This window comes from Sphaeramia orbicularis, chromosome 11 (genome assembly GCF_902148855.1).
Source record: "Sphaeramia orbicularis chromosome 11, fSphaOr1.1, whole genome shotgun sequence".
Lineage (NCBI taxonomy): Eukaryota > Metazoa > Chordata > Actinopteri > Kurtiformes > Apogonidae > Sphaeramia > Sphaeramia orbicularis.
The window spans coordinates 16,293,532-16,315,998 of record NC_043967.1 but is presented as its reverse complement, the minus strand read 5'-3'; the positions used below and the strand labels follow the sequence as shown (position 1 = coordinate 16,315,998).

Here is a 22,467-nt window from a genome sequence, read left to right as displayed (position 1 = left end):
GAATCTTGACCCCGACTGTCCACATGTTGAAGTGTCCTTGCAGAACACTGAACCCTAGAGTGGTCCCAGTAGGGCCTGGTGGCTTTGGAAAGGACTTTGGGCACCATGTAGGTGTATAAAATGTGCTATATAAGTGCAGTCCATTTACCATTTAAATCCAATGTTAAATATACATGTTTAAATTGTTAAATCTACATGTTACTCCTTAAATATGTTTACAGTTTGATGTGTTTTTTACAGTGGTGTTCTGGTAACCATAGCTACCAGTTCTTTTCTGTAACAACAACAGGATTTTTATTTTATTATTTATTTATTTATTTATTTATTTATTTATTTATTACAGTGGCAGAGATTAGACCTACAGTGCTTTGTATGAACTGCTTTCAGGATGTAATGACGGAAAAGTAGCTCCGTTGCTGCATGATTCTTCTCTAATGGAATCATTTCAGTTCTTAAATATATAAGTGTTTTGGTAGCTTGGTATCTGATATCACCTCCAGCTCAGTTCCATGTCATAGTCAAACAAAATGTCCAAAAATAGGGTAACAAATATGCATATATACTGTATCCACAGACTTCTTAATAAGCCTTGAGTTGATGAGGCTTTACAATCCTATCCACATACACATTTATATTACTCCTGCACCTGTCCTATTAAAATATTTCTAACTTTCATGTTGCATCTGGATTACTCGACTCACTGTTCAGGTGGACTAGCACATCGTCTGGTACCCCAGTCTGACCCTTCCCAATCAAACCAGTTGAGCATATCTCCTTGTTGGCCATTCAGAGGGTGTAGTACTTTTAAAACCTCCTTGTTATTTAAAAAAAGGCAATAAACAGAGTAATATATTAACATTTTTGCTGTTTTTGGTGTCCTGTCTGACATCTCTTTTATCATTGTGTTCTATGGAGAATTATGTTTTGGACAGCAGGTTTTTTCACCACAGGGGGAACTGGTGATAGCTCCGAGAGACTGCACTGTTTCATCTTTGAGTATGTGCCCAACAAATTAGCTAACAATGAAAATGAATGTTTCTGGCATGAAAAGCTATTTGGTATTGAATTAATCATTATCTTAGAAAAGTCTTAGAAATGAAAAGTTCTTGGGAGGGATTGCAAAGTCTCTGAATGGGGATTTTTTTTTTTTTTTTTAATGTAGCATGAGTAGTTTTCATTGTTATATATGACACATTAGAATCTATCCAGTTGAAACACATGCTACTGTAGGTTGTTAGAGTTGCATAAAAAAAGAAAAACAGCTGTTACACCATGTGATTCATCTCAACAAGTAGTTACCACATCTAGGGCAGAATGATATACAAAAAAGCTCATATTGTGATTCCAATATTTTTCCACTAAAAACATATAAGAATGATTGTGGTGTGATTTTGCTAGTATCTGTACAAAACAAGCCTGTTCCCTTATGCCTGGAGAACATGATTTGTAGAAAAGGGCATCTGTGTAGCACTGCAATGCTTCATTGACAATGGTATATTCTAACACATGTTACCATTATCAGAAAACTTGGCCAGATTTTAAGTTTAATAACAGGTGTTGGTCATTTTTTTTCAACTCTACGGAGTACCTGCATAAAGCTCTAACACCTGAGAATCTACATTATCATCTAATGTAAGTCAGAGGAGTTTATCTGGTGTTATATAAGTACTAAAATGTATAGTTTTGAGTGGAAATGTACTTACACTGCAAAAATCTAAATCTTATCAAGTGTATTTTTCTCATTTCTAGTCAAAATATCTCATCACACTTAAAATAAGACATAATCACCTAAAAAGTAACTAGTAAGTGAGATATAAGAACTTATTTTTAGACAGTAGATCTTGAAAATCTTAATTCAAGAAATTTTACCAACATAATTTTCACTTGTTCCATTGGCAGATTTTTACGGAAGAGGACTGGGGCCACTGGGAAGAAAAAAAAAAAATTTTTTTTAGCATTATTCTGAGATAAAATTCAGAATTTGGAGATTAAAGTCTGAATTCAGAGATAAAGTCAGAATTCGGAGATTAAATTCAGAATTCTGAGAAAAAAGTCAGAATTCGGGGAAAAAAGTCAGAATTCAGAGAAAAAAGTCAGAATACGGAGATTAAAGTCAGAATTCTGATCTGATCCAGGAGCAGCAGCTTTGCCAAACCACCCCCAACAGGATGACAGACGGTAAAACTAATTCTGACAGAATTCTGGGATAAAAGTCAGAATCCTGACTTATTTCTCAGAATTCTGACTTTTTTCCTCATAATAATAATAATAATAATAATAATAATAATAATAATAATAATAATAATAATAATCAAATATTTGACCTTTTTTTGAGTGGCCCTAATCCTCCTCTGTAGATTTTTTTGCTTGGATTAAGCAAAAGAAATCTTGAATTAAGCAAAAAAAATCTGCCAATGGAACAAGTGAAAATTAACTTGGCAAGATTTCTTGAATTCAGATTTTCAAGATCAATAGTCTAAAAATAAGTTCTTATATCTCACTTACAAGTTACTCTTTGGGTGATTAATTCTTATTTTAGGTAGAAGTGGCTAAATACTGAACTGATCACATGACATGCTGTATCTTATTGCAAGAATTTATGATGTTACAATTCCCCCTTATCATACCCTACATCAGAAGAATAGGAGCACAGCTGCCTTTGTATTTCTGTGTGGTCGTGGTAGCTCAGGCACTAATGTACCCAAACAGTATGAACTGGTTTGTCATATGCTGGATTTTCTCCTGAGGCAGTGCTACGAGCAGTCTTTATATCAGGCTGACAGCAATACAAAAACACATGTCCTACTGCATTTACTATCTGCACTCGTCCTCTCACACTTGCTATAGATGCTGAAGTAAAACTCACGCTGTATTGATCTTCTGTGAGGGGATTCTTGCACTATCAGTGGTACCTCATGAGCGCGGTCATTCTGACAGGAGGCTCCACATGGATTTGTGTATCATTACAGTAATGAGAGGCTGTAAAGTGGTGCAGCTCAGTAACAGAGAATGCACTGAACTGCTGTGTGGTTAGGAAAGCAACATTATCAATATGTAAAGGAGTGTAACATACTGTACTATCTCAATATCAAAAAGGATTTGAACTGTTTTTTTTTTCCTGTGCCCTCTTATTTGGGTCATTGCACTAACTACTTTCTTGCATGTCTTTGTTTATTCACTAGTTGTTGTTTTTTTTTTTTTTTTAATTTTCTTTAAGAATCCTGATTGCCTTATACCATTTATGTAAATAAGTTAGTAGTCAGTAGTTAAAGTAATACTGACCCGTAACCTCAAAAATATCAAACTTGTCTACCATAACATAAGAAGAACCAGTACATTTTGGTTCCTTTGACTACACTGGTCAACAAATAACATTTCTATAGAATATAAGTACTGAAATTTTACCAAATTTGAGTCACTAATGAATGAAAATTAAGTTAAAAATTTTGTTTGGATGTAGTTTCCAAGATACAGTCATTGGTCAAAATCTGAAAATTAATGATAGAATGGGTTGTACTGTCTCAAAGCAGCTAGATCTACTTCAATACACTGTCTACACATTATAACACTTTCACCTTACAGGTTCTGTCTAGTGGAAGATTTTTAAATGTAACATATAAATGTACATAAACCAATATACAGTCGGGGAAAAAATTATTAGACCACCCTTGTTTTCTTCAATTTCTTGTTCATTTTAATGCCTGGTACAACTAAAGGTACATTTGTTTGGACAAATTTAATGATAACAACTAAAATAGTTCACGAGAGTTTAATTTCAGAGCTGATATCTAACCCTTTTCCATGTTTTCTTGATAATAACCAAAATCACCCAAGTTCTTACATCAAGAGCTATGGCATTGTACTGACAAAAACAGTGCTTTTAGGCATTCCATGTTTTCTTTTCTGTCTGTTTTAGTCACATGATACACACAGGAGTTAGTATTTGATTGCATAACCATTGTTTTTAATGACTTTTGATGGTCTAATAATTTTTTTCTGTGACTGCATATGTATAGTAACACTTTAACATATACAGTAAAACATTGGCTAACCAGCACTTTTGTCATTTGTTTTCCAATTCACCTGATTAAAGTGTAAGATTTAGGAAATTTAATCTCTGGAGGAGATAATTTATAAATATATATATAAAAAATAAAAAAAACATCATCAACCAATGGTGTTAGAGAATTATATAGAAGGTTAGAATCAGTCGTGCTATGCAAAAAGGAGGGAAATTTTAGAGTCAAACTGATCAAAAAATCGATAACATTTCACTTATTAATAGTCTCATCCTGTTGGGTGTCCTGGTTGCATTCCGGGATCATACCTTTTGGCTTATTGCTCCTGAATATTTCAGTTATAATTATTTTAATTATATGATGGAATTAGATAACAGCTGGTGTCAGACAGCAGCTCTGTCTGATATGAACATGTACAGCTGAGGGAAGCCAGCAAACAATTATAGATGTGACCAATTACTGGAAATGAACCATAAAAATCAAGAATAGAAAGTGATTTTTAGAACAAATACAAGCTTTTTTGCTTACTGATCACACTCACCATTTCAGTTTTCACTTTAACAATACATTAAATCACAGAACGATACCTTTTCTGATCCATTTAAAGACAAAAAATGCTGTCCTTTTTAAAAGATACAAATAAAACCCAGTGTAACACCAGTCCTTGTACTCTCTGTCCTCCATAAAGTGGAGCGATGCTGAGGAGTCTATGAAAGGGGATCACCACTCTGATGCAAATAAGGATCCTTTGGGTGTCTGTTCTGGTTCACCACCCATCACCCCAACAGATGTTTTACACTCTTAACCAGCGCTGTCCACATCCTAAACCTTTAATCTTAATCAATGGAGAACTGATGCATCACTTGTCTTTGCAAAGTATTACGCTCATTTTTTTTTTTTTCCAGCAGTTTTGCAGCAAGTGTGAACCAAAATAATAGACAAAAACACTTCAGTGCACTGAACAAACTCACCTATTTTTACTTCCAAGTATATGATGCAGGGGTAAAATACTTCTCTGACCTCCTTAAGAGCTCAGGAATAGTCCGCCTTAAAAAATAAAGGTAGTATAAAGCAGATATGCAATAGCTTAGATATGTTGTTGTATTTGTTCCTTTGACTCATTGCAATAGTTCAGTTCTATGAGTTTGTATTTATGTAAATAGATTTGTTGTGTTTGAATATAGACTGACTGAGTGTTTGTGCAGGTTTTATGTAAATGCTGTCTACATTATTGTATTTTAGTGTTTTGATATGAAGTTCTCTGCGGCAGGCATTCCTAGTTCAGTATCTTATAAAACATCTAATCTGTGGTGTTTCCTTTTCATTTATTTGGTGAACATTTATTGATTTTATATATATTTTGTATGTCTTATACTTTGCAGCTATGAGTTGAGATTACTGGACATATAAGATTTATAGTTACAGTTGAATACATCTACTATTGGGAGACATTTCTGTAAAGTAAAAGCTTCCAAATCCGATTTGGTGCATATTCTGATTTGCATGGACTTCAGTCATTTACAGAATTAAATTGCCAGCATAAAATGAAGAGCACTTTATTCACCCTGCACAAGTAGCTGTGCCTATTAGACAATTTATTTCACATCCGGACTTCCCTTCATTGAGTTCTATTGTGTTATAGGTTACCATTATACAAAAATCCAATTTAGGACGTTTGGATTAGAGATGTTCACTTGTCAAGAACGAAAAAAAATGAGCAAAAATGCGCACTGAAACTCCATGGAGCATCTCAGACTTCATTTGACCAACAGAATGAAAGGATTAACCAGGGTGTTTTTCCAGGCTGTCCTGAATCCATCCCGTTTTTTTTTTTTTTTTTTTTTTTTTGTGACTCTTCTATGTCACATAAGCACGTAGCAGCCGGACCATTTTCCTGCTGCATATAGCTGTCTCCAGTGCACCGTAAATAATGTTGATAAAGACGCAGCCGAAAACGACTTTCACGCGTCCCCCGATTGATTTAACGTGACCTCCGTTTCCAAATGATATTGGAAGCCTATTTAAACAGATGAAGGCTTAAATTGTCTTGCTTGTATGCGCATTAATCTCCCATTCATCATCATTACTGTGTGATTGGTCCGTCCACGCCTCCACCAGCCCCTTGCGTTACGACAAGGGCCTGTAAATTAGGTGTAATCCAATTTAAACAGCAGTAGCAGCAGTCACAGATCCATTTGGTGTTTTTTTTTTTTTTCCTCTGAATTTTGCCGTCGGTGGACAGCTGCACTGCACCGCCCCTATCAAAATGCTTTGTGCTAGTTCTGGGAGCTGGGGAGCCCTGAGCCATTTCTCACTAATAGGATCTTATAAGGCTGATGTAATTGCTGTTATGTGCGCAGTCTACGAGCACATCATATCTTGAAGCTCAGTCATAGGCAATCTTCCGGCGATTAAATGGCATGTTGTTGCTGGATTAGGCCGCTGAGAATTCAGACGGATAGTTTATGCAGCAAAGAGAGATTGAGATCCATATGCGTCGCCGGGTAAATGTGGTTGTAATTTGCCTCAATTTAATGTGTCATTCTGGCACAGTGTGACGCGGGTTTAGAAGATGATCGTATAGTGCTGCTGCTCCTGTGCAACCAAATGAAAATCAGATCCAATCTTTCCAGACTGTTAAAAAGAAAACCCGCAGAATTTTGGATAGCCTGCGTCTTTAAATATTCAACTACCCCGATCCGTTCGTTTTTTTATTTTATGGAAGGGTTTTATTATTCACAAACCAAAACCATTTTCCTGCATGACCCGTGTCCCCATCAGGCTTAAAGACACCGGCTGATAGTTTACATAAATCTGCCTTGTAGTTTTGCCTCGACCCGGGCGGCTTAAACGGTGTATTATTCCAAACATATGCATTTTAATCAGCTTGGTCACACTTACAAGAACTCCAGTTAATAAGGCCATCAATCAAACGCGTGTGCGGGTGGGAGAGCGTGGAGAGGGAGGGCTGCAATGTGTGTGTGGGTGCAGCACTGTCTGTCTGATGAGGATGAGGATGAGGATGAACCTGTACCTCAGCATCACAGGAAAATGAGAATACTGTTTTTTTTTAAAATGGCGTACACTTTTAGTTTTTTTTTGTCCTGTGATAACCTCATCTTGCAGAAATTAATTATATTCTGTTATATTTACTTCGGAAGCTGGAGGATGCGTCTTTAAATGCAACATAGGTGTTTCTCAAAATGCAGTTTTGCATTTGATCAAATGGTTTTGCGCACATAAAGACGCATGCTTTTTTTTTTTTTTTTTTAATTTTACATATTAATGCATAACTTCTGATTTATACCAATGACGCAAAAAAGACCCCCCCTCTTTAAAATGTGATTTGTTTCCCTTCGTGGGCCACCGTGTACTATCTCTCCAATCCCATTACACTCACAAAACTCCTTTAATTTGCGCAACCCGAGCAAATCCGCGGCCAATTAGGATCCCGCTGATTGGTGGCGGGCCTCTGACTCATCGATCTCTTTGCATTTCCAATATCTTCAGACATCTAATTCTGCAGTGTCTATTAAGTGGTCGCAGAGAAAAATATGAGTGGCGTTAACGGAGCCCGGGGACCACTTAACTGTCACGGTCAATCTAGCGGTCACGTCAGGAGATAAGGGGGGGGGGGGGGGGGGGGGCGTTGTGGTGTTTTGACAGCGACCACTTGAGAACAAAATTAGTGTTATTATTGTTCTGGGTGGGAGGAGGGAGTAGACCAATTATGAGTATCGAAAAGATGTAATAGTCCACTTGTGCTAAATAAAATAGCCCGAAATTATCTAAAGGGTGCCAAAGTTATTCTAAACTACTCATCCTTATTTTTTCAAGTCACATTTGGATACGAATCTTCATTTTGTAACTGCGTTTTGGACATTTTTTTAAGGTGACAAACACTCAGTTGCTCCAATGATTCTTTGACAGTGTTTATTGCAAATTAGACGTCGAGGACAACCCAGCCAAGAAAGAAAACAAAAACAACTTTAAAAAAAAATCTAAAAAAAAAAAAAAAAAATCATTTCTTAGTCTGCTCTCTCCACGAAATGCAATTTAACCGGTGCCACTGCAGCAGTGCAAAGCGATAAAAAATATTATTAAAAGGGTAATAGGCCTATAGGTATATATTAATCACATTATTATTATTATTATTATTATTATTATTATTTTTAAATCGGTCTAAAAAGAGAGTCTTATTGTTGAAGATGGTACTGAAAGGACGAGTCTGATGTCCTTTAAAAATGTCCAGATTTTCTGTTTTTCATCATGATTGTCCTCTCTGTTTCTGTCTCTCCATCCTCTTCTTCTTCCTCTTCTTCTTCTTCTTCTTCTTCCTCTTCTTCTTCTTCCCCCCTCGTCAAAACCATGTGGGCTGTAATCCGTTCCCCTGACGCCTTGTTACCTTTTGGCAGCAACGATCCCTTCATGGTATTATCATTAATTCAACACTCAAAATTCACCCGGTCGTACATATACATCACTTACTAATTTTACCAGCATCTGCACATTTCGGCCCGGGCCGCACTGAGGGCCCCGGTGGAGAGCTGCTTATAATGAGACGGCCGCAGTATGTTAACAAATCCCCTTGTTAAAAAGAGAGATGGAAAGCATCATTCTCGCGTAACTAACAATACACGTAAGTCGATTTGGATGCGTAAAGAGACGACAAATAATGATAAAAACCTTGACGCTATCCATCACTGGGATTTAAACGTTTCGCTGGATTTCCTCCTCTCCCCTTCACATCAAATTAATCTTGTAAAAATCAAATCTAGTTTTCAGTCCATGCCGTCATATTTCAGCCCCCACTGTCTTTGTTCTACGCGGGGATTATTATTTTTCTTCTGGGTGTAAATGGGAGATCCGTTGTGCGTTACAGAGCTGAAGATCTGGCTAATTATCATGGCCCAGGTTTAAGCTGGCTTTCACTGCGCACAGGCTACATCTTCATGCTGTTTCAGTCTTGATCATGTAATATATATTAAAAAGCTTATGGTAAAAGGCGTATACAGAACAAGAGTCGCTTGTTTTGGTTTTATCTTGTTAGAGGAACTTCTTCCCTCTGGTCTAATGTCACAGATGAGGATTTGCTGAGAACTGAAGGCGTGAAAGTGACAAAAGCGTCAGTCCTGCTCGTTGGGGAACAAGCGAAGTCCGAGCCGGTGGGCCTGGATGAGATACCATTAGACTGACTGGAGTGACAGGCCAGGCAGGAGCAGGGGCTTCCACCGGGACCGAGGCCGTGGGTCGGACCCGGGTACAGGGAGGGGTGTCTGAACGCGCAAAGCAGTTCCGGCCTCTGGTAGGGGTGAGACAGCATTCGGAAACTGTCGAGAGATCGCAGGGGATTGGAGAAAGGGGTGGCTGCAGGGGCCGAACCCGCTCCGACCCCCAGGTGGGAGTAGTAGGGCAGAGGCAGGTGAGATGGGAAGGGGTAAGGCAGGTTCCCCGTGGCGGCTGCGTGGCTCATCATGTAGGTGTAGAAGGCTGGGTCCGCGGGGTGAGGCCAAGTCATGGCCAGACGCTGACGCTTGTCCTTCATCCTGCGGTTCTGAAACCACACCTGGAAATGAGGGAACAAGGGTCAAATATTAACCATTGTACATAGTGACAGAAACACACCACATAACAACAAAGCATCAACAGCATTTGCAGGAGTTGCGCTTTTACGCACGAGTATGAGGTGAATTTACAGTAAGATTGTGCTTTGATGAAAATTGGGGAAATAAATTCTATAAATGAACTAATTCTGTTATTAGACAAAAATAATATAAGACTAAAGGCCTCTGCTCATAATCAAAGCCTGTATGTGGTTGTTACTTGTTAATATTTGTCTCATGTATTAGTTTTTTTTAATGTTTAATCCTGTGTAAAATAACCTGCCAACATCTAATATTTCTAGCCCACTCCATCTTTGATAATTTGCCAGTCAAGCCTCTGAAATCTCCCAGATGTACCACAGAGACCTGCCCCTTTGGGACCTGGATGTCTTACTTTAATGGTGGTTTCAGGTAGATTTAACGCTGCCGCCAGTTCGCATCTCCGCGGCCTGGACACGTAATTCTCCCGGTAAAACTCCTTCTCCAGCCTCGCGATCTGCTCCCGGGTGAAGGCTGTCCGGTACCGGCGGATCTGGTCTGCAGAGTAGGACAGAGAGCCCTGACCTGGGACGGCCTTACCCGGGTCATTACCGGTCTCACTTGGATGACCCGGAGAATCCCCATTTGGACCTGAGATAGTGAACAGAATTTGTCAGATATAATTAACTGCAAACAAGTAAAGCAATATTTAGGAAGGATTAATTACATGGATCCATTTAATTCGTTTATTCAATGTGTCTATTTTTCTATCAATTTTATTATTATTATTATTGCACAATATTTCACTTTTTCTTGACAAGTCCAAGCTTTTTGGCTGCTGTTCTGAATACTAATAGTTAAAAAAATTATTCGCTGGAGCTGCTTGAAGAAATATGAACATTTTCTTTAATAATAGTATACTAGGAAAATAAATAATGTGGCTGTAGTGATTAGTTTATCTGCTTACTTTCATCAACGAGTGATTAAAATATATTCTAGAAACAGTATTTGATCCAAACTGTCGAGTTAAAAAAAAAAACGATTATTGTGAACACTCATGGGTCTTTACATTTTAGAACATGTCGGATAAAAAAAAAAAAAAATCCTCTGGCCTTCCTTTTGGCATTCTGCGCATGTTTTCTTTACATTTATACAGAAAATACTATGCAGGCTATGGGCTTATTTCCTGTACTAGTGTGGAAAATGCGTGGTTAGATTGTGGGTGTCACCTCAGTGGGTTTCCAGCCACAGTGGTCACTTGACAGAACAGCTGTGCAACACCGACTGCAGACCCATTTCACCGCGTTATAATAAACGCTCCTCTGCGTTTAATTTTTTATAGTGTTTAAAAAATATATAATCAGTGAATACTCCGTGGTGCATGTGGTTTAGTCTTGCATATGAACTTCTTTAGTACAATCATGCAGTCACGGAAAACCTGCAGTGGCATGCAGCTGTGCCTACCTTTAGCTGTTGGGTAGTCCATGCTTTCAGGCGTGCAGCTCACATCTATTTCTTCATAGAAGTCTGACTCAGTGTCTGAGCTGCTGGCGTCTTTGTTGTTGGGGTGCTCACTCCGGTGTCTCTCTCCGGAGGAGGACGTGCCAACTGTCCTGGTATCGGCGCACATATTCCTCCTTGCACCTTCCCCCACAACCACCTCCGTCCTGTCCCGGGAGTAAGGCGCAGCCCCGGGGCTCAGGCAGCTCCTGTGGCCCGGCTTCCCTTGCGGTTCTCGCAGGGGGCTTCCGATTGCCTCCGACAAATTGGAGCCGCTCTTGCCACGCTGACCTCCCTCCGCCAGCATCACCATCTCCTCTCTGCTTTCCATTACAAGCACGACTTCAAAAACCTCGACTTTGCGGGAGAGTGCAAGCCGTCAACCCAGGCGATGACTTTCAGGTTGGAGGGGTGTGTATATGTGTGTGTGTGTGTGTGTGTGTGTATAGTGGTGATGATGTTAGTGGTGGCGGCGGTGGTGGTGGGAAGGGGGGAAGAGTCCTGAGGAGAAGGAGAGGCTTCTGGAAAAAGAGGGGATGCAATCCAATCCGGTCTGACCCTGAGAGGAGAGCGCTCCAGAGTGCGGAGAGGGAGCTCTGGGAGGGATCACCATTTACCCTCTCTCTCTCTCTCTTTCTCCGGAGCTGTCATTCTTAATAGGCCAGTCGTCATGATGGTCCCCCCCGATGACGACACGCATTGATTGGTTATGGGTAAACAGAAGGACGAAATGGAGGTGGGGGGGGGGGGGGGTATCAAAGGGCACGAGGAGCAGTAAAACACACCATTTCTATGGATCTGTCTGTCTGTCTTTTTGTCCATACATGTATTTATCTCCATCTGTGTAGATAAATACAGATAAATACACTTTTAAAGGCTAATCTGAAACAGTATTTTCATGAAACACAGCGGTTTTATTGGAAAATATCACAGTCATGAATTCAGTCACTAATAATGCATATTAACATATTATTTTTTTTATTGAAATTCAATACAAAATCATTGGCTTACATGTATATGTCCAAACCCTAGTATCCTTGTTCTCCCTTTTGTTCTCTCTTTTTTCCCTCTTTATATAGTGGAGTAAAGTTAAGTCCACATAGGTCAGGTGTCGCGGTCAGGGTTTTAATAAAAGGTCAACACACACAAGGGGAAAATTCATATATACTATTATATATTATTTTGTTTTGTTTTGCCTTATTCGTCTTATTTTAAAGCCTGACTGCAAACACATTAACACACATGCAGTTTGTATTTTTTTTTAAAATAAACAAATGTTTGCATCGGCTACATATATAAAAACTCATTCTTTTAATAGTTATAATATCGGTGTGTTTCATGGAAAACACAGATTTCGCCCTACACTGTCCATGTTTCAGTTCTTTAATATAACTCATCCATCCCATTTCCCTCCACATAGACTTACCTTCTATTTTTTTTTTCTCTCAGGATAAATATGATTTATTTGATGAGCACATTTTCACTTCCTGTGCCTCCAGGGAACGGATGAGGGGATCTACTGGTGAGCCAGTTTAATTTGGATTTAACACAGTTTAGGTGTATTAGCTATTGATTAAACTGTATACAGAAAGTCAAACGGTCGATTTAGATCAGTATCTGTGAAGTGCTTGTTCCATGAAAGTGCAAATATTGGCACAGGCTGTTTTGTATGGAGTGCAATAAATGTGAACTTCTTTACAGCGTCAGTGAGTCTTGATGTGATCACATGCTTCATCACTTGTCACAAAAAATAAAATGAAAATCGACTTAATTATTGCAGAAGCTCCACTTGCACCTGTTCTCTTACCTTGACATTATAATTATTTCACAGAACCACGCATATAACTCCTTCCACTCCGCAGATACTTCACATATTAGACAACACTGGAAACCTGTGGTGAACCTGAACATACCTGATGCCCCTGAAAAAGCCCATTTTGGTTGTGATTCCTCTTGTGTATTTAAGACACGGTGGTCTACTGTGGCCGGTGGTGATGTTGTGTAGAGGTGGAGCCATGTGGTCTTAACTGAGGAGAGGGAGGCTGAGTCCGACTGTGGAGCTCCAGGAGCCTCTGCTGTCCTTGTGCGCCCTCGCCTGTCCGAAAGAGGGAATGGACCCCGGCGGTGGTAGCCCCATCCCCCAAGCAGGCAGAGAGGAGGAGAGGGAAATTCCTTTGGCTTTCTCCCCCGACTCTTTTATGTGGCCTGCACAATATGACTGAGAAAAGCAGTAAAGAAGATCTATCTATCTATCTATCTATCTATCTATCTATCTATCTATCTATCTATCTATCTATCTATCTATCTATCTATCTATCTATCTATCTATCTATCTATCTATCTATCTATCTATCTATCTATCTATCTATCTATCTATCTATCTATCTATCTATCTATCTATCTATCTATCTATCTATCTATCTATCTATCTATCTATCTAATCATAAATCTAGTGTTGAAGACAAGATACACGTGTTTTTATTTGGAGACAAATGTTATCCGTCTTCTACTCACTTCTGTACATTTGTCTTGAACATGGGCTGCATTCCCTCTACTTTCATATTCATTTCTATGTTTTATTATGACGGATGGCAAAGGTCCCATTGTTGTGCTACTTAACGGGACTTATGCAATAGGTCGTGGCCGGGGCAGATGGGATCTTGTGATCATCCGGAGATAACACCCAACAAAGGGTTTTGCGCAACAGATGAATGGCCTTGCAGTGGTGTCACTTATACTGTGTGTGTTTTAGATAGTGAAGGACAGCGGATGGGTTTGGAGAGTTTACTGATTGTGGAATCCTCATCCAAATGGAGGAAATTAGCGTTTAGTTAGTTTGAATAGTCAGCTCTAAACCTACACATACTCAGAGGCAGAAGAGCAGAGCGTTGGAGTGCAGTTAAAGGCAAGGCTTCAGTGTCTACTTTTGCAGGGGGGAGATCAAAGACGGGGAGCGCCCCCCTCGGCAGACACTGCAGAATGCGCCCCCCGGTTTTACTAGCCAGTCCAACTTGAACTTGACCATGGAGCCTGCGCAGTACGCTTGTAATCCAATCCGTGGCCCTGGCAGCGCAGAGACCCGACAGAATATTTCCTTCTCGCACCAAAGATGTTTTCAGTATGTGATGATGAATTTTGCATGAGTGGGTCTGAGTGGATGTTGAGTGTGTCGTAAATGGGTAAATGTGCAGCTAGTATAAGTAGTCAGGTCCTGGAAGAAAAAAAAAAAAAAAAAAAACAATTGCCAAGCCTTCATTATCGTGGCCCCTCCCGTCCCTGTTGCTTCAACTTGGCCTTGAAACAGGATGACGCAGCTACCAGAGAGCTAACTCACTGACCTTGGAGCGAAACATGTCTTGATGACTATACAACTGGAAATTTCTGCGCTTTTTTCTCACTCTTTTTTTTTTTTTTTTTTTATCACTATTCCCTGCGCCATCCAGCAAACCGTGCGCTATTACAAGAAGGGCTTAGCAAGGCACTGAAATCAGGCCCGTGTAACCCTATTAAAGAGGAAAACATCATGGGGCATGGCTTACCACCAATTCAGCAGTAGCAAGGAAACACACCAGGTGCAAATCCCTGACGTTTCACAAGAGTGCATGTAATTCTTCAGACCGGTTTCTGCGTCCCTGCCACCTTCTGAGAAAGATATTTACAAGTCCGTCTCGTTGCAAATGGTCTTTTATTTTTGGAGTATGTTGCTGTCATCAGCTCCGTTGCAAGTATACTGTATATCCCCATTACCGTTTTTTTTAATATACTATTCTGTGTGTTAGTTTATTGGGTGGTACTGACATAAGGCTGTCGATTCTTACATTAACATTTCTTTTCCTGTGTCTCGACCTGTCTTTTTTTTTTTTTTTTTTAGTAATAGAGACTCGCTGTTCAGTTACAGATGTTTAGTGGGTTCAGTCTAACATTTACAAAACGCTTCCGACTGATATGCATGTGATTTGAGGTGTGTTTCAACTGTAACTTCCCCTTTTATAGCCCGGATCTACTCCATATTTGCAGTTGCATTAGTTTAATAATTCGATGTAATAGTGAAGAATACTAAATAAAGACATTGTAAAGAAATGTTAGAGTTTAGCCAGTATCAATTCGATTTGATAACATTTGTGTGAAGAAAATGTCACTTTAAACAAACAATTTTATTAATTATGATCGCATTAAAAAAAATCACACGAGTCGGAATGAAAAATAATAAAGCTGCAAATATTCACAGTTTGTAATCCGATAAGTAGATGCTTATTTAGAATAAACAAACAACGCATTTTTGCATTTAGAAGTCTATTTTAATTACTTGTTTTTCTAAATGAGCCTCCATTCTTTTAGAGGATTTTTTTTTTTTGCTTAGTTTAGCTGATGGGGGAAATTTTATGTGATTATTCTTTTTTTAATTCGAATTCTTTAGAAAATGATTGGACTTTAGAATCTGATTCTTCTACATAACCTTGTGAATATTTAGTGTAGTTTTGACTTGTGCCATAACTTCGGAAAAGTTATGCAACACAAAATCTTCACTGTGATTTTTTTTTTAATTTATGAATAAGGCCATAAGAAGTGATAAACACTTAAAACTCCTGTTTCCGGGAGTATTTGATATGTTTTTCGCATCATAGTACGTATTTTGCACACGCCAAGAAACCTTGGCTATTATGTGATTATATTATTTGCTTTAAAAGTTTTATATAAGACAAAAGACCAAAGCAATTATTGATTCCACATCATCCCCCGACAAACGAAATAATAATAATAATACTAATTAAGCGATGATTTTATAAATAATAATCTAAAAAGAATAGATGAAAGGTGGCAGACTTTCCATCAAATAGGCAAAATAACACTACATTTATGAAGTAAATCATGTAAAACTGTGCTCTGTAATGCGGTGTTCTTTTCGCCGCCTGTGTGTGTGCAGTCACAATGATTATAGACCTCTGCTAAAACAATGGAAATGAAAAAGTAGCTGATGTTAGACGCCGGTGGCCTCTGCAATCCCGAATATCCATGAACAGATGCAAAACGCAAGCCTCTGATAAGACACTGCAGAGCTTTACATTCCCTCACATTCCTGTATATGCCAATAAATGATTTCACGTGGTTCTCAGAGGCTGAAGCTTTAGCAGGCTGTTAACGCAACATTTAAGACTTCTGCAGGAGAAAGTGTATCAGAGCGCACAGTAAATGGAACATGTCAGTCAAAATCACACATTAAAAGCACCTTAAGGGTGGAACTTTTTTTTCTGTTAGAACCACAGAGCTTTAGGTGGCTTCGTGTGTGTGTGTGTCCGAAAATGAGACGGTTGGTTTGTGTTTTTCTTATGCACGCCTTCATAATCGCACCACAGGCGACCATCCAGAAAATATGAAAAAAGTCAAATGTGTGACCGCCCTGTGGTTCACTGCTCTGACCACAAAAACATATTGGCCCTTATGTTTTGACACTTTTTTGACAGCCGTCTTCGTTAAAAATAACTCATCACCAAGGCTCAAATCCGACTGCAGCTCCTTTTAGTAACCCATTTTCTATCCCAAGTTATGTTATTATCCATATAAATTTATAGCTGAGCATAACTTTATATAGCCCCTACTTTGCCTGGTCTGCCCAGGCTTCAGGCGCACAGGCCGAGGAATAAATGTGCTCTTTCTCTCCCTCACTGCGTAATTTGGATGCCAGTACAAACAGGGGGTTGAACCTTGATAATGACCTCAGAGAAAACCTGGCAGGCTATGATGCCAAGCAGTGACTCCTAGAGTGGAAAAGGAACCTCCAGAGATCCCTGTGAAGGACCAGGGGCTGCACATCAGCTCAGGAATACTCTGGCGTGACTTTACATGACTAATCTGACATGGAATAAGAATACCACAATTTGTAGCATATCATTTCTGATCATAAATCTTCGGTGTCATTACCATTACCATCGGTATATTTCACAAAACTGAATGAAAATCTAGTACCAAATCAACAATAATTAACTTCTTGCATAAGGCCCCCCAGGCCATATTGTGCAAGTCCATTGTGCGATGCTCGTCTCTTTGGCGGGACACTGCGCGCGCCCCTGTTGCACACAAGTGTGGATTCATTGTACTGTGGGATGTCTCGTGTCTGGACTGACCACATGTGAGCGCCGGAGGCCACCTTGGCGAGGACCACTGGACACAAAGAACCCACGGATCCGAGCAACGGATCTAAGCAGAACAAAAATAAAACATAAAACTTAAATCATCAAAAGTCAACAGGATGGGAAAGGAAATCCATGGTGAGATGGGAAAACGAGGGGTTTTATACAAATCACAAATCTAAATTGTACAACACGATGAATGCAACAATTAATCATTAACTCAAACTGTATTTATTTTGAGGCTTGATTTGCCTACGTTGGAGAAAAACGCCACAGGGCAGTGCGCAACCAACGAAACCTTGAACAGTTACACCATGACTCATAGCTGTTGCTGCATGTTACTGCTGAAATGATTTCATCGCTTTGTCTTACATGTCAGACAGATCCAGGCTACTGTACACACAGTTACACATGAATTACGTTACGTTTTATCTGGGTTTTCTCCAAGTGCACTTCAATTCAATTAAAGGTGTCGCTTTTTTTTAATCATAATTAAAGTACATATGTGCAGCATAAAGATGTAAAATAACGTTTTTCAATACTAAAAGTAGGCTTACATAGTCAATTTCCAACTATTCCTGTAGTCAAAATACAGGAACATGTCTTTATCTTTTGCATTCTGATCTGGGAAACATAAAACATTTGGCATCTTATTGTGTTTTTACGCACAATCAGCTTCCATCCAGTGAGCTGCGTGAGCCCGTGTTCATAATCTTTATTTAAAAACATAATATCTTAATTATTATTTAAACGATAAGCTCATTTTAAACCTTCAACTTGAAATAAAATCCTTTATTTTTCTTTTATTTGGTTTTTAAATATAAATTCCGACAGGTTGACTGTATCAGTTGGATCCAAAAAAACACACACAAATGTATAATAAATGCACTCACACGTACTTCCACTTTTCTCTTAATCAAAAAATTTGCACTTTCTCCAGTAAACATAGTACATTTTTAAACATTTCTTCTGCAACGTACAACCCCTTGGTAGATATAATGGGAGCTACGTATTATTAGTGAAGCTTTATTGCCTCTATAGCTTCAGCTGATTGACATTTGTTTTGGTTATGATTGCGCATTTGCATTTTTCACACTGGCAGTAGACTAAAGTCACTTAAACACCTCAAACTGTGATCAGAGTTTATGAATTTGGACTTTTATTTAATATCAAAATGTCATTATAAAATAGGTTTATTCATATTTGCCAGGGTTTTACCTTTTGATGCGTAAAATCCGCCCACAGACTGGCAACCTAACATCTGTCTAATTGATATATGCTTTTCAGAGGCAGCTTCAGTTAAACTGATCATTGCAAGAAAAAAAAACAACAACAAAAAAACAAATTCAACATGTAACTAGACCAAATCTCATGCAGGATTTTTGATAGAGTGCAGTGAAAGCTATCTAGGTCCATTTCCTCCAAAACAGAATGAGACGGGAAAGTCACCCAGGTCGTAAACAAGAACCAGCAGACGAGACACACACACACACACACACACAAACACACACACACACACGACATGTCTATCCAGTCCCCTCTTTTCCAGAGTTCACATCATTTTAACACGTATTTGCCAAAAACACCTCCGAAAGATCTGCAAATAAAAACCAACAACATTCCTTATGCATTTCCAGCGCATGGATACAAAAGTATACGCACCACCCTAGTATAGCGGGCACAGACTAGTTTGTGAGAATAAAGGTGGAGAAAACAAAATGATAGTAAAAGTTAATGTCCTCCAATAGCTTTCATTGGGACAGGAATTCTCACCCCTCTTCCGCTCTTTTCAAGAGCTCAGACGGTTCCTTCAAAGACTGAATAGCCCGACAGGCTGGATGGCTAGACAGCAACTTTCAACTTGACCTTGGCCTCCAGCCGCGTCTACCTCCTATGGAAAAACAAGCACGCACTGCCAGCTCCACAGCTCTTTTCTCTCTTTGCATTTTGTGAATATATCGCAAGTCTGGTGTCTTAAAGATGAAATTTAAGCATCATATTAGATTTCCATTATTTTTAACCGAAACTCCCCATAGTAGGCCCCGTTTTAGGAAGGCCCCTGTCCATGATCATGAATCCAATAACTCCTGCACGCACACATGCACTGGAGATAAAATGTCCTTCTTTACAATTTTCTTCAATATTTTTCTAAGCCATTCTGAAAGCGCTGTTTATTCAGAGCACGGGCAATTATAACACCCCTTCACAGCATCTACGCCTCAGCAGGCGACAGACGAAAGCGTGTTTCATTGTTTGTGGATCCTAGTTTTTCAGCAGTGTATGAACCAGTCCCACTCATGTCATACACTTATAATTAATGTGGATCTCTGTGGGTGATTGGCTGTGTACTAACATCTAATTCCACGTGCGCCGTAGACAAATGCGGGTCCTTGCGCTTGTGTAAGGCCATATGGTTTGTGTATTAGTCATGCACAGACGCATGAGTCATATGAATATTCGAATCTGTTGATCATATTCGAATAATCAGCTCTTTTTGCATTTTAAACACAACGAGACGCTTTAAAATCAATAGTCTTTTATTTCAACCAATTGTAGATCTTCTGTAAATGAACCTTGTAGAAAATAAAAGATTCCAATATGCGTGTGACTGGTTTTATTAGTGTTGAAAATGCTTCTAGTTTAATGACACGACACAAGGTAAACCCGTGGATAGGTACGGTCACCTTACTTCGCCGCATTTTCCTCCATTTAATTATATGTACTGTTTACCGTCCTCTTTGCATAGCCCGGCCACGTGACAGGAGCTGAGCCAATGACAGCTCACCCTCAGCGCTCTTGCGCACGTCAGAGTGGCTTTACTCTCTGGGAACCAGTATCTCCTTTTTTCAGTCTCTGGGCTTTTTAAAAAAGAGCCAGAAGCTTCAATGTTGGATGCCGTGCTATGACAACGTCACTGCTCCTCCGTCCTCGCTGGGTCGACCCGTCGGTGATGTTCCTCTACGATAACGGCGGAGGTTCCGATGAAGTGAGCAAGAACATGGAGGGTTTTGCTGGTGGCAACTTTGCTGCGAATCAGTGCAGGAATCTGATGGCGCACCCCGCGTCCCTGGCACCAAGCACGGCGTATTCATCCAGCGATGTGCCCACCTCCGGTATGGGCGAGCCAGTGAAACAGTGCAGCCCATGCTCTGCAGCTCAGAATTCATCCAGTGCGTCCTTGCCTTATGGGTACTTCGGTAGCAGTTATTACCCGTGCAGAATGTCGCATCACAGCAGCATAAAGTCTTGCGGAGCGCAGCCCCCCTCCGCCTATGGAGAGAAATATATGGACTCCTCCGCCTCGGGCGACGACTTCACCTCTCGGGCAAAGGAATTCACTTTCTACCCCACTTACCCCTCGGGCCCATATCAACCTGTTCCCAGTTACCTGGACGTTCCGGTGGTGCCTACTATCAGTGCACCGTCTGAAGCCAGACACGACTCCCTGCTGCCTATGGAGAGCTACCAGCCGTGGACTCTGTCTAACGGATGGGGCGGCCAGGTTTACTGCGCCAAGGAGCAGCCGCAGCCCGGACACATGTGGAAGCCCATACCTGGTAGGAGTTAGGGTCCAGTCTGGAACAGGCTAATCAGTCTGGCACCTTAGTGGGTTTTTACGCAGCGAACAGAACACACAGTGCGGAGTAAAGTGTAGGAGACGTCAGCTGCTCAGTTGAGATACAAACATAACAGCATGATGTGGGGATAATTTTAAGTGTTTCAACAGGTTGAGGTTTAAAATGTACGTTTTCATAAAGTGACAGCAACAATAATGAGCTAAAAGACGATATTCCAGTGGATTTGGACACTTTATAAAAATGGCGCTACAGTAATAACAGCATTATTATCATTGTTATTATTATTATGTTAATGTATTTACAACTTTAAGAGACTGACTAAACCGTGAAAAAAATAAAAAATAAAATATTTTATATGAAGTGGATTTTTATTCAATCAGAAGTCGATTTCAGTGTGTTAATAGAAAAATGCAAATCTCCCTTCATTAAAGACGTGTCCACTTGTTGGGAAAGCGGCTGTGACAGCTTCTTGTGTGTCTTTCCACAGACGCAGTGTCCCACGTCGGAGGAGACTCCAGCTCTTATCGGCGTGGAAGAAAGAAGCGCGTGCCATACACTAAGGTGCAACTGAAGGAACTCGAGCGCGAGTACGCCGCCAATAAATTTATAACGAAGGACAAAAGGAGGAGGATATCGGCCCAGACGAACCTGTCTGAGAGGCAGGTCACGATATGGTTTCAAAACAGACGCGTAAAGGAGAAGAAAATTGTCAACAAATTGAAAACCATCAGCTAGTTTTTTAATTTCCAATTTTTTATTTTTTATTTTTTTTGTTAAATTACGGACAATATCTGTGGGAGATAAACTACTTGGCCCACACACACATTAACACACACTCCCACATACACACACATACACACACGTTCGGACTAATGGACTGGAACATCAAAACTCCTTTCTGACTGAATATGACTCATTTAAATCTTGCCAAATGTTTTCCTGGAGTTTTTGGAACTGAAGTCAGGCCTTTCCTTAAAGACACTCCATCCCTCCCCACCTCCAAATGTTGTTAAATGTTGTTTAAGGAGACAGGTGGGGGAAAAAGGGGGGATATATGTATCTATACCTGCAGTATGTGTGACTTTTTTTTCTTGGCATGTTCACTCTTAAGGCAGGAAAAGTGAGCCCAGTCTCAGAAAGGTGTGCGCCACCGAACTACACCTTTATCTGCAAGTTTAACGAGAGTGATAAATGCACAGGATCCACAGGAAATGACGGTATTCCGGATTTGGACCTTGGGACTGTTAAATATTAATCTCTCCTGGCTTTCCTTTGAAACGTATTCACATGCTTAGCTTGTATGAAGTTTAGTCTTATCATATGAATCCGTGCTCTCATTCATATCCAATCCATGGTGCAATTCTTATTATAACGCTTTAGATAATCGTCCGGGATATGTGTTCATATCAATCATAGCTTTTATAATGTGTGCGTATTCATGTGGTTGTATATAAAGTCAATTCCGGCATGATATTCAGGTTATTTGTGTGTGAGTCAAATATGTCGGTGTTAAAGTCCGTCCCAATAAAATATGGTTGAATTTTACCCAAAGTTATGGTTTAAATTGACCGGTTTCATCGTATGACACCATTAAAATGGACACTTCCATTTGTATTCGTTCATCCACCGTAGGCTATATATTTATATTATATATATATAT

At 39.7% G+C, this 22,467-nt stretch overlaps 2 protein-coding genes across 2 annotated transcripts; one reads left to right on the top strand and one right to left on the bottom strand.

Annotated features, from left to right (window-relative positions):
* Positions 1-9,057: 9,057 nt before the first annotated feature.
* Positions 9,058-11,432, bottom strand: evx1 (even-skipped homeobox 1). Its single transcript, XM_030147865.1, has 3 exons — positions 11,066-11,432; positions 10,017-10,252; positions 9,058-9,585 (listed from the first exon to the last, which is right to left on the bottom strand). Exons 1-3 carry the CDS (start codon positions 11,430-11,432, stop codon positions 9,058-9,060), a joined length of 1,131 nt encoding a protein of 376 aa, XP_030003725.1.
* Positions 11,433-20,131: 8,699 nt separating this feature from the next.
* On the top strand, positions 20,132-21,962 carry LOC115428532 (homeobox protein Hox-A13a). The gene is made up of 2 exons (XM_030147630.1): positions 20,132-20,786; positions 21,295-21,962. Exons 1-2 carry the CDS (start codon positions 20,132-20,134, stop codon positions 21,540-21,542), a joined length of 903 nt encoding a protein of 300 aa, XP_030003490.1. The 3' UTR covers positions 21,543-21,962.
* Positions 21,963-22,467: the final 505 nt, after the last annotated feature.

What these genes read in the sequence shown, in the direction of transcription:
- evx1 (XM_030147865.1), bottom strand. Translation starts at nt 11,432, where the DNA reads ATGGAAAGCAGAGAGGAGATGGTGATGCTGGCGGAGGGAGGTCAGCGT. An exon ending in GGACTACCCAACAGCTAAAG is followed by an intron (nt 10,253 to 11,065) that starts GTAGGCACAGCT and finishes TCACTATCTCAG; the next exon opens with GTCCAAATGGGGATTCTCCG. An exon ending in TACCTGAAACCACCATTAAA is followed by an intron (nt 9,586 to 10,016) that starts GTAAGACATCCA and finishes CCTCATTTCCAG; the next exon opens with GTGTGGTTTCAGAACCGCAG.
- LOC115428532 (XM_030147630.1), top strand. Translation starts at nt 20,132, where the DNA reads ATGACAACGTCACTGCTCCTCCGTCCTCGCTGGGTCGACCCGTCGGTG. An exon ending in CATGTGGAAGCCCATACCTG is followed by an intron (nt 20,787 to 21,294) that starts GTAGGAGTTAGG and finishes GTCTTTCCACAG; the next exon opens with ACGCAGTGTCCCACGTCGGA.